The sequence below is a fragment of the Vulpes vulpes genome, chromosome 5 (genome assembly GCF_048418805.1).
Source record: "Vulpes vulpes isolate BD-2025 chromosome 5, VulVul3, whole genome shotgun sequence".
NCBI lineage: Eukaryota > Metazoa > Chordata > Mammalia > Carnivora > Canidae > Vulpes > Vulpes vulpes.
The window spans coordinates 77,152,433-77,167,643 of NC_132784.1; the positions used below are offsets into that span (position 1 = coordinate 77,152,433).

The 15,211-nt window shown below is 35.0% G+C and overlaps 2 protein-coding genes across 2 annotated transcripts; both read right to left on the bottom strand.

Moving 5' to 3' along the window:
- Nucleotides 1-1,235: 1,235 nt before the first annotated feature.
- Nucleotides 1,236-2,192, bottom strand: LOC112930622 (olfactory receptor 5M5). The gene has a single exon (XM_026012963.2). The coding sequence runs from the start codon at nucleotides 2,190-2,192 to the stop codon at nucleotides 1,236-1,238; it is 957 nt and encodes a 318-aa protein (XP_025868748.2).
- An 11,616-nt stretch (nucleotides 2,193-13,808) lies between these two features.
- Nucleotides 13,809-14,777, bottom strand: LOC112930551 (olfactory receptor 5M11). The gene has a single exon (XM_026012895.2). The coding sequence runs from the start codon at nucleotides 14,775-14,777 to the stop codon at nucleotides 13,809-13,811; it is 969 nt and encodes a 322-aa protein (XP_025868680.2).
- Between the last annotated feature and the right edge of the window lie 434 nt (nucleotides 14,778-15,211).

Below are 15,211 nucleotides of genomic sequence, written 5' to 3' on the forward strand. Positions count from 1 at the left end.
AACTCTACAAAACTATACAACCCTAGAACTCCTTGAGGAATCCTTGGTACTTGAGCAGTACTTAGCTTATAGATGCTCGGTAAACATTCAACTCTGCCTATGCTTTATATCTGCAATATCACCTGAAATGTTAACGCCTTTAAAAACCAACTTGTCTTTTGCATTCTTTAGCAGTAAAATATTTACAAACAAGTCAGTGTGTTTATTCTGAAATTAGATATATAGTAATTAATTGTGGCAAGGGAGAGTTTTTGAAGATAAAATTTGAATTATGGTACAAATAAAAAATATCTGTCCCATCCTGAAAAATAGATTAACAGGTAATGATGAAAGGAAGACATGAAAACCACAGAGCCCAGGAGGCTGGCATGTCTTTGATAAACTCTACAGAGTCACAACTTCTTTCGAGGCAAGGCATATGATTTTTGAGAGATATTTGTTGCCTGCTTTAGGAGTTAATATCTAAAAATTAACTGCAAATTTTTATGTATTGTTATGGCAGAAGGAGGAAAGTGTCTTATTGAAAGTGTTTCTCACAAGTGGGGAGGAATAAATGGGCATCAGGCATGGGCATGGAGCGGTCATCATGGCTTCCTTCTCCCAGAGCTGACAGCAAGTCTCGATCAGCAATTTTGGTCATATTATTCTATACCACGGGACTGAAGCCCCTGCATAACAATGCTATGCTACAGAATTACAAACTATTAAAAGTTAGCTCATGACAATCAATGTGTATATTGACAAATTTGTGTGTGTGAGTACATATATAGCTATACATTGGTTCGTAGATATAGAGAAATTTTCCAAAAGTGTAAGAAACTGTTAATAATGATAACTTTGAAAGGAGACAATGGAAGATCAGAATGGGAGAAAGAAAAAGGGGAAAATCTTTTACTTTATACTCTTCTATAGAGACTGGATGTCTTACTATAAGCATGTATAATTTTAGTAGTATGAAAATAACACATGATGTTATAAGTGTAAAAGTGGGTAAAAGAAGAGAAATTATCCACCATACCTACATATCTAACCTCCAACCCCTTATACACTCAATGCACAATCACACATCACCTATAGAAATATATATCTCTTGTACCTATGTCTTGAATGTTTTGTCCTTAGATTATAGCTTTTCATTATAAATTTAAAATTGACTTTATTGTAAATGTAGTTAAAATTGGATCCAGTTCTTGTAAATATATCTTTTATTTAATTTATAAAGATACATTGTAATTTTACTTCAAAAGTACATTTCTTTTGATCAATTTCCAAAAAGCTTGTTTCACATTCTTGTTTCTCAGACTATAAATGATAGGATTCAACATAGGGCTTACAAAAGTGTAGAAAACAGCAATAATTTTAGACTGCTCCACTGACTTGTCCGTGGGAGGTCTCACATACATGCAGAACAGAGTCCCATAAAACACAGTCACTGCCACCAGATGGGACCCACAGGTGGAAAAGGCTTTGTGCCTCCCTTCAGCAGAATGCATCTTCAGGATGGCAATGAGAATAAAGATGTAGGAGATGAGGATTATGAGGAGGGAGTTGGAGAGGTTAAATCCTGCTACCACAAACATGGATGTCTCCTTAATGAAAGTGTCAGAACAGGAGAGCTGGATGAGGGGAGGGTCAGCACAATAGAAGTGATTAATAATATTAGAGCCACAGAAGGTCAAGCGGTAGGTCCACATGGTTTCCATCAGGCCACTAAGGAACCCATAGACATATGGACCAACAATCAGGCGAATACAGACTCCTCTGGACATCTTGCTGCTGTAAAGCAAAGGGTTACAGATGGCCATGTACCTATCATAAGCCATTACAGCCAGCATGTAATATTCCGTAATCACCATGGCAATAAAAAAATAACACTGGACTAAACAAGCAGCATAGGAAATGGTTTTCTTCTCTGATAAGAAATTCACCAACATCTTGGGAGTCACATTAGTGGAATAGCACAAGTCCAAGCAGGACAAACTGGCAAGAAAGAAGTACATAGGAGTGTGGAGGCGTGAGTCTATCCTAATCAAGACCAACATCCCAAGGTTCCCGCACACAGTGATCAAGTAGATCAGCAGGAACAGCACAAAGAGGATGGGCTGAAGCTCTGGACGATCTGTTAATCCCAAGAGAACAAATTCAGTCACCAGGGTGGAATTTCCTCTGACCATTTTCTTAGCTGTCAGCATTGTTCACTTAGACGAATTGAAATAAAGTAAGAAGTGAGTGAGAAGTCCATCATATATTTCTTCTCTTTTCTCTCATTTTCCTTTCTCACCCTTTCAATTATTCCTCACACATAACTGTGATCAGTGTCTGTGATTGCAGAAGCTGAGATTTTTAAGAAGATTGGGGCCCCGATTAGTTAGGTGTATGATGTGTAGATGACTCCCAAAAGAACAGCTCCTCTGACACCAGCTTGTTTTTGAATGGGAGATTATGACCCAAAGTTTGTCTAAAAATGGATTGAACCACACCACCTGTCACTTAGAGTTCACTATAAAATCATGGGCTTCATCATTGAGCCCGAGAATGGTGCCAGACAAAATGGTGACATGAGTTTGAAAACACTTCTGCAGTCAACAGTGTATGCATATTTAGAAGTTCAACTTTTAAGACTTGCACTCAGGGATCCCAGGGTGGCTCAGCAGTTTAGCGCCTGCCTTGGGCTCAGGGAGTGATCCTGGAGACCCAGGATGGGCTCCATACATGGAGCCTGCTTCTCCCTCTGCCTGTGTCTCTGCCTTTTTCTCTCTGTGTGTGTCTCTCATGAATAAATAAATAAAATCTAAAAAAAAAAAAAAAGACTTGCATTCCTTACTGGCTGTCTTTAGAAAGCCCCAAATTATAGGGGTTTGAAGGAAATTTTCAGGAGCCTGTTTCACTGTTATATCATTAAAACATAGGGAACTGTGGTATTGCTATGCAAATAGACCAAAAATAACCATCCCAAATTTGAAAATAACAAGTCCTGTGTAAATTACTAATGAAGGAATTTTCATTCAGAAGCATTTGTATGAATAAAGAAAAGGAGACACAAGTTGGGGAAAAGAGAAGTGGCCAAAGCTTAGATTACAGTTTTGTTTGTTTATCCATTTTTTATTTATCTCAGAAAGCATTTAAAGGGTTTATAGCATATTTGGCTGTAAGTTTGTGCTACTGATGAACACAAATTTGACTTTAAACTTTCTAGCAGTGTTATGTAAATAGCTCAACCTTCTTCACCACAGAATTGCAAAGTCCGGAAATTATAAAACAAAAACTAATTAAGAGACAATTATTCTTAGCACAGAGTTCAAATGATACTAATTATGATGATAAAAGGATTATACTTTTAGATAAAATTATTAATTCATTATAATATCAATTATAACAAAAGAATAAAATGAGAAATTATTTTTCCAGGAGTCTGGAGAATATATTCTATCATGGATTCTCAATGTCGTCTTGTGTTATTTTATAAGTGATAGACTAAGATAAGGGATCAAAGCTCAAATGACGGTGGGAGCCATTTGGATAATAAGAATGAATGATGTGGGCTGGGTGTAAGGGTGAACAGAAGTGAACCAAAAAACCAGCAGCCACTCAGGCCAGTGGAGTTTTTACTATACAGTAACACGGTCCCCATGTTCCAAGATGTTAAGAGCTTCCAAATTTAAACAGGTATCAGAATTCATTATTTAATTGAAACCTACCATACAGAATGTTGGAAAATAATTCCATTTATAAACCTCTCTTTAACCAGAGCATAACAAAAGAAGTCTGTAGGCCTGATGCACTGAGATGAAAATAATTTCATTCAATGCCAGTGTCATCTACTATATTTCTAGTATCTAAGCTGTTCCTGGAGATTGAAGCAAGTACCCTCAAAAGTTAGCTAATTTGGGCAGCCCCGGTGGTGCAACGGTTTAACGCCGCCTACAGCCTGGGGTGTGATCCTGGAGACCCAGGATTGAGTCCCGTGTGGGACTCCCTGCGTGGAGCCTGCTTCTCCCTCTACCTGTGTCTCTGCCTCTCTGCGTCTCTATGAATAAATAAATTTTTAAAATCTTTTTTAAAAAAAAGCTAATTTGACTCAGTAATGCTTCCAGGATGTTGTATAATATAGTCATTATAGTAAGAGAACCTTTATGCACAAACAGCATTGAACAGTACATGTGTACAAGCCACTTTCCTAGGGAATTAAGGTAGCTGGTGACAGTACTTGTCTTGAGAGCACTGACTCGTATCTTCATGGTCAAGGAGATGTGTGAAGAAAAAATTGAGGTTATAATTGATAAATTCAACAAGTATTTGAACAAAGTAACAATTGTGTTCTGAAATCTGGATTATCATCAAAGAATAACTTTTAACTTGTAGGATAACTAAGAATTTTCTAGAATGACAAGAGTAGAGATGGCTTTCAGATACTGTGAATAGTACATTCAGAGACGGGAGGCTGTCAAGGGAAATCAAAGATATTCCACATAGATGCAAGGATAGGTCTTCTCTTGTGCCAAATAAAATATTTAAGGAGTGATAAGCAGCCAAACCAAAGTCCCTATCCCAAGCCAAGAAGTGTGGTCCCTCCTGAAAGCTGTCAGGTAGCAGCATATCTTTGAGATATTTATCTGAGAGTGTGTGTGTCTATATGCACTACACCTACGTTATGGTAATGGATTTGAACCAATATTCCCTGTTAATTTGAAATGGAAGTAATTTGCAGGGCTTAAATCTACAACTTCAGCCTTTGAGAAGAAAATACAGTAATTTGAGAATCGGGATTTGTATAAATAGCAAAATTGCTCTTTCCTCACAAGGAGGATGAGTCCATTTGGAAAATATTTACCTTAGCAATACATTTAATTCTTCCATTTTGATGGCATAAGAGACTCCTCTAATCTTTAAATCTGTACAACTATGCCCTAAATACTAGCACCTGCTCAACCATCATATTACATTTAACAACTAATAAAGGAAACAAAAGTATAAAAGAGAGATAAGAATTTAATTTGCCTTCTTCTAACTCCTTTAAATAGGTTCAGCAACCATGCTCTACAATTTAGGAAGAAAGACTACATTTTGGTTATAGTACTTCTTTCCATGCACATAGGCTCTTCAGTTTTACAAAGCAATGATGCTATTCTATTTTATTTTACATTTAGAAGAACCCTGCAACTAATACAGAGCAAGTACAGTTAGGAAAGGGGCACCCATACATCTTAAGATTGCCGGCATCTGAGTTTTTAGATTAGTATTCTCAAAACTGTGTCTAGCAGAACAACTGGATATCAGGCAACAAAATAGGTCTATGGTAAAATTAAGTTTGAGAGAAGCTGAGTTTTGAAAAAGAAAAGGGAAAAATGGGTTTCTGTTGTGCAGGGAGTCTCAGATGAGCACCAGAGATTGCTAGAATCTTCGTACCTCAGTAGCAAAACAAAATACAGGGAGGTAAGATCTCTTCTGCACTACTGAAAAATCACCTTCTTTCAGTAGTGCCACCGATAGGATGCTAAAGCACTTTTGAATTTATTGACTAATGGTCTCAGAAAAACTGGAGAAAATACTGACCATGGAAGAGGAACTCTGGAAATGGGAAGGAATAGAAGCAGGCAGAAAAAAATCTAAGAGTTCCTAGGGAAATAGAATGCAATGTGACATCAGAGCTCTGCATATCAATCATAGGTGGGCACAGGTCTTTTCTACTCCCAAACATATAATCTGTATAGCTGGACCCTAAATACTCATACCTGTTTGCACATCATACCATATCAAACAAATAATAATGGTTGTTTATTGTCTACTTGGTAAATTACCACAGTTGTGGATATAACATGAGATAAACTCCAACTATTTTAAATACTCATAAAATTTGCATATATTTTAACTTTTCTGGGTTGAAATTGCTACACGTTCTTTTAAAATCATGCCTCCTTAGTTGCTCTTCTTTCCTTTTTATAGTCCTATCTTGCCGCTGTTTCCCAAACCAATCTAATGGAGTTTCTTGCTGAGAACATGATTCTAAATATCTAAAAAAAAAAAGAGAGAGAGAGAGAGAGAGAAAGAGAGAGAGAGAGATGTGATCTGAAATGTGTATATGAAAAATACTCTGGCAAATTTTAAATATTTCTGGTAGATCCTTATGATAAATTGCTCCATTAGAACTAAAGTCTTTTTTCCAGTGGAAGCAAGTATCTGAATGATTTTAGAATACTCACTATAAATTCACCTGAATATTATTTCTATTTCTATAAGCAAAAGATGTAGAGCTTGCACTTCTGGGCTCATGTTTAATGACAGTGGGAACTGCCTTAAATAACTTCCTATTTATATATACTGCACCTACCATGCCCCGTAGTTGGAAAGATTGTTCATTTATTTGATATTTATTCAAAAAGTAGCAAAATTTATCCTCCATAACTATTATTTTCTAACTCTAATTTCAATATAGAATAACAAGTAATTCATACTGAACTATTGGAGGGATTGCTCATGCATATTTTGCTGCCCATATGAGAAATATAACACTGAAAAATAATTAAATTTCAATGAGGTAAGAAACCAGGCACCATCCTAAACAAAGATCTCCTTATGAGATTGGCATCCAATTTCAAACTTCTGGGTAATTAGAAGTAGTATAAGTGGTGAGTTTTTAATTGTATTTTATGTCAAAGAATATAATGAAAATAAAACTTAACATAAGATTTCACTGGCTCAATAATGTCAAATTGCTTTTCTCTGGATTGGAATGATCATAGATAAAAAAGATAATAGACCACCCAGATTTTTTCATGCAAATGAAGTTGATTCACAAGGATATTGATTTGCATATGTATTTATTTTTTATTACATAAAAATTCAAGAAAACAAAACATTACTTTGTAATTTAGTAGGGATTATTAAGCAAAAAAATAGGTGCCATATATGTTAAATTGGTAAACATGATAAATATATGATAAAAATGTGGAGTTCCAAGAATTTCCTATTTTTCCCACTCAAAATCAGAGGGCAAAGTTCAGTTCTATAAGTTATCGCTGGTTCCTGACACCTTGCTTATTGAAATGTTCATTTGGGGAAGAGTTTGCCCTTTTTAGGATCCAGTTAAAAAGCAAATGTTCAAGGTAGCAGGATAACATTGAACTGCTGTTATATTTACTAACTATTCCATGTGCATAAGGTCACCATTTTGACGTCCTATAAAATGGATTCAGTGGGAAATTAGGAGATATCGAAGCCAAGGAAAGGACCACAACATAAAATAGAAATAAGGATTGTAGGGTCAGTAATCCAATATACACACAACCTCAATGGGTCATATAAAACTAAAAGACATATAAAATATAAGACATAGATAAGTCTGCAAGAATAGCTGGGAGAATAATGATATTTTAAGGTAAGAAATGAAGAAACAGGTAAACAAGTCCTGTAGTTGGTGGAGCCATGCATCTCATGAGAATATTAATTTCCCATGAAAAGCACCTTGTCACCTCTGCCATAGTGAACTCCAGTATCTATCCCTCTCAATTTTCCATTCCAAAGTCTCACAAATGTAAAAGGAGTGTACATTACCTATTACAAAAAAATGAACCTAAAATATGAATCATGTTACACATGATGGCTTAGTACCAACCAATGGTTATCAGTAAAAATTCTTTTGAGTCTTCAGTTAGAAAACAATCTTTTTACCTTGATATAGTGAGTTTCTGTGGATTTCAGGACTTTGACTAAATAATTGCTACAATGCCCATTATTTATAACATTCTGATTCAGCATTTATATAGCTATATATCCTTCACTCATGACTAGCCATGTAACTCTTAGTTAATACTAAACTTGCCTCAAAAGTTTCTCTTCCAGATAATTTAAAAGAGATTTACAAAGTTCTCTAAGAGTTTTATATTTTCTAGAATGGGTATAATGATTCCTGCTTCTATCTCTTTTCAATTATTTGGGGGTGGGCTATTCTTTCAACAGATATCATTCTTAAAAATTTTGAGATTATCAGGAGCTTCCTCTAATATGGTTATTCAATGTGTCTTAAATTATTGAAGGGATGGAGAGAATGCTATTTATAAAGTAAAATGATAAATATAAATACATAATTCCAATGAAACTTTAATGTTTCTGGTGACCAATCTCAATAAAAATAGATACCAGTTCATTTTTAACTAACCAAGAAATTGAGCTAACATTCAAAGCTGCTTTTGTTGTCACCTAACTCCCACTGAAGAAGATCCAAAACTGAAACAGAAAGAGAAAGTGCAACTATAGAAGTCAGATTGTCATTCCTACCTGACCCTGGGAAAGACTCTTTCAGAGACACTAGTGGTCCAAGTGATGAGTTTCTGGGAGTGATTTATAGCCAAATTGTAATTTAAAACTCTTATTCCTAAAATATTTTTAACATACCCTGAAGACATAATTACAATATAATAAAGAGAAAACTCTAGGGAAGTAATTTATGTAGACTTCCACTAACTAGAGTCTTGGGATTTCCACAATGTGATTGCATCAGTTTGTAATCATTTTTCTGAAGATTTATTTATTTATTTATTTATTTATTTATTTATTTATCAAAGAAAAAAGCATTCAGTGGAGGAGGGGCAAAGAGAGAGGCAGAGAGAGAATCTTGAGCAGATTCCCCAATGAATGCACATCTCATCATGGAGCTCGATCTCATAACCCTGAGATCATGACCTGAGCCAAAATCAAGAATTGGGCGCTTAACCAACCCAGGTGCCACCAATTTGTTAGCACTTTGAGCTGATTGCTTTGAGTGATCAGAAGTTTATTCTCATGGAATTTTTTCATTATGTATCATAATTTTTTCTAGTCAGATAAATAAGACAGTTAATAAAGATATAAAATAATGACATAATCATGGGATTTATGTTTTTGTGATTTTCCCTTTTCTGAACTGTGTTATGTCCACACAGTTGCTATTGAATGAGTTTTAAAATTTTTAAATTGACAAGTTATGCACTAATTGCAATATCATGAAGTTCTCCTAAAAATCAATATTCTGACTTTGTATAGCTTGCATTCTAGCCTGGAAGCAAATGATGAGAGCTGAGTAGCAACTTCCTCCATTAAAGGGCAAGTGCTCTGTGATTTACTGAAGACCTCTAAATTTATTATTATCATCCAATCCCCCAACCCAACCTCACAACCTTATTTAATTTTTTGTCCCTATAATTGAATATAGTATGAAATGCACAAAAAAATTAGTTACAAAGTAGAATAGGAACATAGTGCAGAAAATGATTGCTTCTGCCTACAAACATCTAGCAAGGTAACTCATATGTGATGACTTTATATCCATGGTGCCTTAATCAGGTGAGGAAGAAAGAGAAAGGCATCTTTCACATAGGAATGTGGAAATTCATATTTTTTTATTGTAGTTGAATCTATTCCATATGAACTTACATCAGGTTAGTGGAAGAATCTTCCTTTGCCCTTGAAATCACACTTTCATTAAGACTGATACTTAAGACAGTCTGAAACTTAATGAAACAGCCCAGATTCTAATAACAGATGGATATATATATATATATATATATATATTGCATTAAATTTTTAAAATGTAATACTGTTCAATAATAGAAGATATAACAAATTATGGGTCCATTGAACAACTGAATGATTCTCAAAGATATTTTGCTAAGTCAAAGAATATACACACAAAAGACCGTATATGGTTTGATTCCATTTATATGAAAGGTAGTTAGGAAAGCACATTATGATTACCAAAAGCTGAGTATGCAGTGAAGTAACTGTCAGTGAAGGAATAAAAAGGAAATTTTAGAAGTTATGAAATGTTCTTTTTTTTTTATGAAATGTTCTATATCTCAAATGTAGTGGCAGTTATATGGATGTATACATTTGTCAGAACACATTGAATTGTATTTAAAATGGACATATTTTATTGCATGTAAATTACACAGTAATAAAGTAATAGTTTTAAAAACCTATAATATTTTATTATTATCAAATAAGAGTAAGTTAAGGATAAAAGAAGGTAAGTTAGTTGCCCAAAGGACACATATCAAACTTTAAAAGCAAGATTCAAATTTAATTGTACCCATTATCAATCATAATACACTGTCTCCGCAGGGGTTGTTTGTTTGTGAAGATAAATATGTATCCACTAATAGTATAAAAGATTAATTTTATGACCATCTCAACAGATGTAGAAAAAGCATTTTACAAAATTTAACATCCTATCATAAAAACTCTCAACAAATTGGGTACAGAAAGAGCATACATGAATATAATAAAGGCTATATATGATTAGCCCACAGCTAATATCATATTCAATGGTGAAAATTTGAAAGCTTTCCTCTACCGTCAGAAACAAGACAAGGGTGGACACTATCACCACTCTTCTTTGACATAAAACTGGAAGCCCAAACTAGAATAATTAGGCAAGAAAAAAAGCATCCACTATCAAAAGAAAGAAGTAAAATTGTCTTTGCAGATGATATGACCTTATACACAGAAAATCCTAAAGACACTATTAAACAACTCTTAGAACTAATAAATGAATTCAGTAAGTTTATGCAGAATGCAAAATCAACATCCAAAAAATAAGTGGCATTTTTAGGGATGCCTAGGTGGCTCAGTGGTTGAGCATCTGCTTTTGATTCAGGGTGTGATCCCAGGGCCCTGAAATTGAGTCCCATATCAGGATCCCCGCAGGGAGTCTACTTCTCCCTCTGCCTATGCCTCTGCCTCTCGCTGTGTATCTCTCATGAATAAATAAAATTAAAAAAAACATTTTTAAAAAATAAGTGGCATTTTTATATACTAACAACGAACTATTTGAGAAAGAAATCAAGAAAAAAATCCCTTTTAAAAGCACCAAGAAAAACAAAATACTTAGGAATAAATTTAACCAAAACATTAAAAATCCATACACTAAAAACAGCAAATCTTTGATGAAAGAAATTGAAGAAGACATAAATATAAAGATATCAGCTGTTTATGGATTCAAATAACTTTAAAATTGTTAAAATTTCTGTACTCCCCAAAGCTGTCTGGGAATTCGATGCCATTCCAATAAAAATAAATATATCCAATGACATGTTCACAGAAACAAAGCAAATACTCTTAAAATTTATATGAAATCACAAAACACCTCAAATAGCCAAAGCAAACATGATAAAGGACAAAGCCAGAAACATCACACTTCCTGATTTCAAATTATTTTATTACAAAGCTATAGTAATGAAAACAGTATGGTACTGGCATAAAACAAAACAACAACAACAAAAAAGAAAAATGAGATACATAAACCAATGAAACAGAATTGAAAGCCTAAAATAAGCCATGAATATATGGTCAACTAGTATTTGACAAGGAAGTCAAAAATACTCAATTTGGAAAGGATAGTCTCTTCAGTGAGTGATGATGGACCAGTGAAACTGGACCACATGCAGAACAATTATTTTGGACCTCTATCTTATACCACACACACAGACACAAATTAACTTGAAATGAATTAAGAACTTAAGTATAAGACCTGCCATAGGAAAAAAGTTCCTTGACATTGGTCTTGGCAATGGTTTTTTTGTATATGACATCAGAAGCACAAGTAACAAAAGGAAAATTAGACTACAACTAACTTAAAAGTTTCTGCACAGCACAAGAGACACTCAACAAAATGAAAAGACTATCTGTGGATTGGGAGAAAATATTTGCAAACAATATATCCAAAAAGAGTTTAACATTCAAAAAATATGAAGAACTTATACAACTCAATACAAAAATAATAACTAATCAAGAAGTAGGTAAAGGACCTGAAAAAATTTTTCCCAAGAAAACATGCAAATGGTCAACAGGTAATGAAAAGGTGCTCAACACCGCCAAACATCAGAGAAATGCACATGAAAGTCACAGTGAGATATAACTTCACAACTATTAGATTAGCTATTATCAAAAAGACAAGGGATAAGTGCTGAAGAGAATGTGGAGAAAAAGAACCCATGTGCATTTGCTAAAGGGAATGTAAATTGGTACAGTCAATGTGGAAACTGTAGAGAGGTTCCTCAAAAAATCAAAGATAGAACTACCATGTGATCCAGTAAGCCCCTTTTTCTGGGGATATATTCAGAGGAAATGAAATCATAATCTTGAAGAAATAGCTGCACCTCACATTCATTGCAGTGATGCAATAGTCAAGACATGGAAACAAATGTCCATTTGCAGGTGAAAGAATAAAGATGATGTGGTGTAGATACATAATGGAATATTATCCCATCATTAAAAAGCGGAAATTGACATTTGAGTTACCATGGATGAGCCTTGAAGTCATTAGGCTAAGTGAAATAAGAGAAACTAAGACTATATAATCTAACTTTTATGTGGAATCTAAAAAAATCAGACTCATGGAAAAAAATACAACGTTGGTTGGCAGGGCTTGGGATATGAGAAATGGGGAGATATTGGTCAAAGGCAACAAGCCTTCAGTTATAAGATGAATAAGTTCTGGGGGATCTAATGTACAATATGGTGACTACAATTAATCCTGGACTGCATACTGGAAAGTGCTAAAAAAGAGTAGATTTTTAATGTTTTTGCCACTACCACCACACACACACACACACACACACACACACACAAATCATGCTCGTGTGAAACAATAGATGTGTTAGCTAAGTCTTGTGATAATCATTTCAACATATACATGTATCAAATTCTATACCTTAAGCTTATAAATGTTATATGTCAATTACATCTCAATAAAGCTGGGGGAAAAACACTAGACTTAGTAAATTTCCAACATTAAAATCATAAGACATATGTTCTCTCACAACAGAACTAAATTACAAATAAATAGCAATGACAAACCTTTTAATTTTCCAAATATATGGTAATTAAGCATAGTCTTCTAAATAGCCCAGGGGTTAAAGAAGAAAGCACTGGGAAAAAGAGAAAATTCTGCAAATTGAATGTAAAAAATACCAAATTTGGTGGTTTTCAGCTAAAGCAGTGTTTAGGTAAAACGTATAATCATTTTTATAAGAAAAGAAGTAAAACTCAAATCAATGATCAAAACTTTCACTTAAAAATGTAGAAAAGGATAAAAGATAATGCCAAGTAATTCTCAATTTTTAAAATCCAAGTGACACAGAAAGTATTCTTTCTTTTCCTAGACTTGAGTGTGTAGATTCAGGCTTGCATATCAGAAGTTGGTCCCTGTAGTTCAGAGGCCACAGACAGGATCCATAAACTCAGAACTAGAGAAAAAAAAAATATCACTCTATTCATCTCTCCCCATTCCCATACTGACCACCATAAAAGCATATTCACAAGAAACAGGAACCACTATCATGACTTATGATTTTTGGTTTTATTTAGTAACTCAGAGACATACAGAAGAATGTGTTTCAAAAAGACTCCTAGTCTCAAAAGATAGATGGGAATAAGAATAGAATAAATCCAAGGAATTGAGCTGAGAGTATCTTTAGCCTGTTAATCACTGGAAACAATAAGAACACAGGAATGTTCCATGCCACATCAAGTGGGAATTTTCACTTAGAACACTGCTCCTCAAATTTAATGTGCTTACAACTCACTTATGATTTGATTTAAACCCAGAATTGGAAATAGTGGATCTAAGTACAGAATGTGGTGCTAAATTTCTAACAAACCCCAAGATAATGCTGTTGCTGCTGCTCAGTGGATCGCTTGTTGAGGGATTAGATTAGTAAGTGAAGGACATTTTTTTCCAGACCTGAGACTTTTAGATGAGATATTTGAGAATATTCATAGAGAATATAAAAATACATCATCAGAATGCAAAGATATTTGAGCCAAAGGTTTAGTTATGATTTATTGGAAACTGGAGGCAGTCTCATCTTAATGACCATATTTCTTTTGAGGACATTCTTCAAGGCTTGCTTTACATCTTTGTTCCGCAGACTGTATATCAGTGGATTAAGCACTGGACTCACAAAGGTGTAGAAGACTGCTATGATTTTGGATTCCTCGACAGTCTTATCTGTTGGTGGTCTTACATACATGCAGAAGAGCGTCCCATAAAATAAGGTCACAGCCATCATGTGGGAACCACAGGTGGAAAATGCTTTCTGTCTTCCCTCTGCTGATTTGATCCGGAGGATGGCAGCAATAATGAAAGCATAGGATACCAGGATGATGCTGAGGGAGTTGGAGAGGTTGAAGCTAGCTGATATGAGCATGGCATGCTCTTTGACATAAGTATCAGAGCAAGAAAGCTTAATCAGTGGCGGGTCAGCACAGTAGAAGTGGTTGATGACATTGGATCTACAGAAGTTCAAGCGAAAGGTCAGGATAGCCTGCAAGAGCCCATCTGAGAATCCATAGACATAAGGAAATGTGGCCAAGCAGATGCAGACACGCCTGGACATTTTCATACTATAATGTAGAGGGTTACATATGGCCACATAGCGGTCATAGGCCATTGCTGCCAGCATGTAAAACTCAGTGAGGAGAAGTGCAATGAAAATGTAACACTGCGCAAAGCAGCCAGCAAAACTGATGGTCTTCTTCTCTGATAAAAAATTAGTCAACATCTGCGGGGTTGCATTTGAGGTGTAGCACAAGTCTACAAAGGCCAAATTAGTGAGGAAGAAGTACATGGGTTTGTGAAGGCGGGAGTCCAGCCTGATTAATACCATCATGCCCAGGTTGCCCAAGAGGGTGACGAGGTACACACCCAGAAACAGCACAAAGAGGAGAGGTTGGAGCTCGGGACGATCTGTGAGCCCCAGGAGAATGAATTCTCTTATTGCACTATCATTTGTGATGGACATTTTCTGAGAGTTTGGACCTGCACTGGAAACAATAGAAATAACGCAGACAGGAAGGTATAAATCATATTACTGACTATTGAAATGATTTTTCTCAATTCTTCCATGTGTCTTTCAAAATGAATACTACCATAAACAGACTTGTACTCCTACTAATACATTATTCAATTTGTCTTTATACTGAATTGCCATTATATTTCTCTATTTAGATACCTACAGTTACACCTATAGCTATACCTATAGGTACTATACTTACACCTATTCTTATATCTATACATACAACCGAGCTACATATCCTTTCTCCCTGCAATATTTTTTGCCTCTCAAATTCTCCCTATGCTATTAGGCTCAGTAGGCTTTATGATTCCAGCACACATTCATTCTGTAGCACATTACATCTCCATAATGTGTCTACTTTCCACTCCTTGTATATTCCA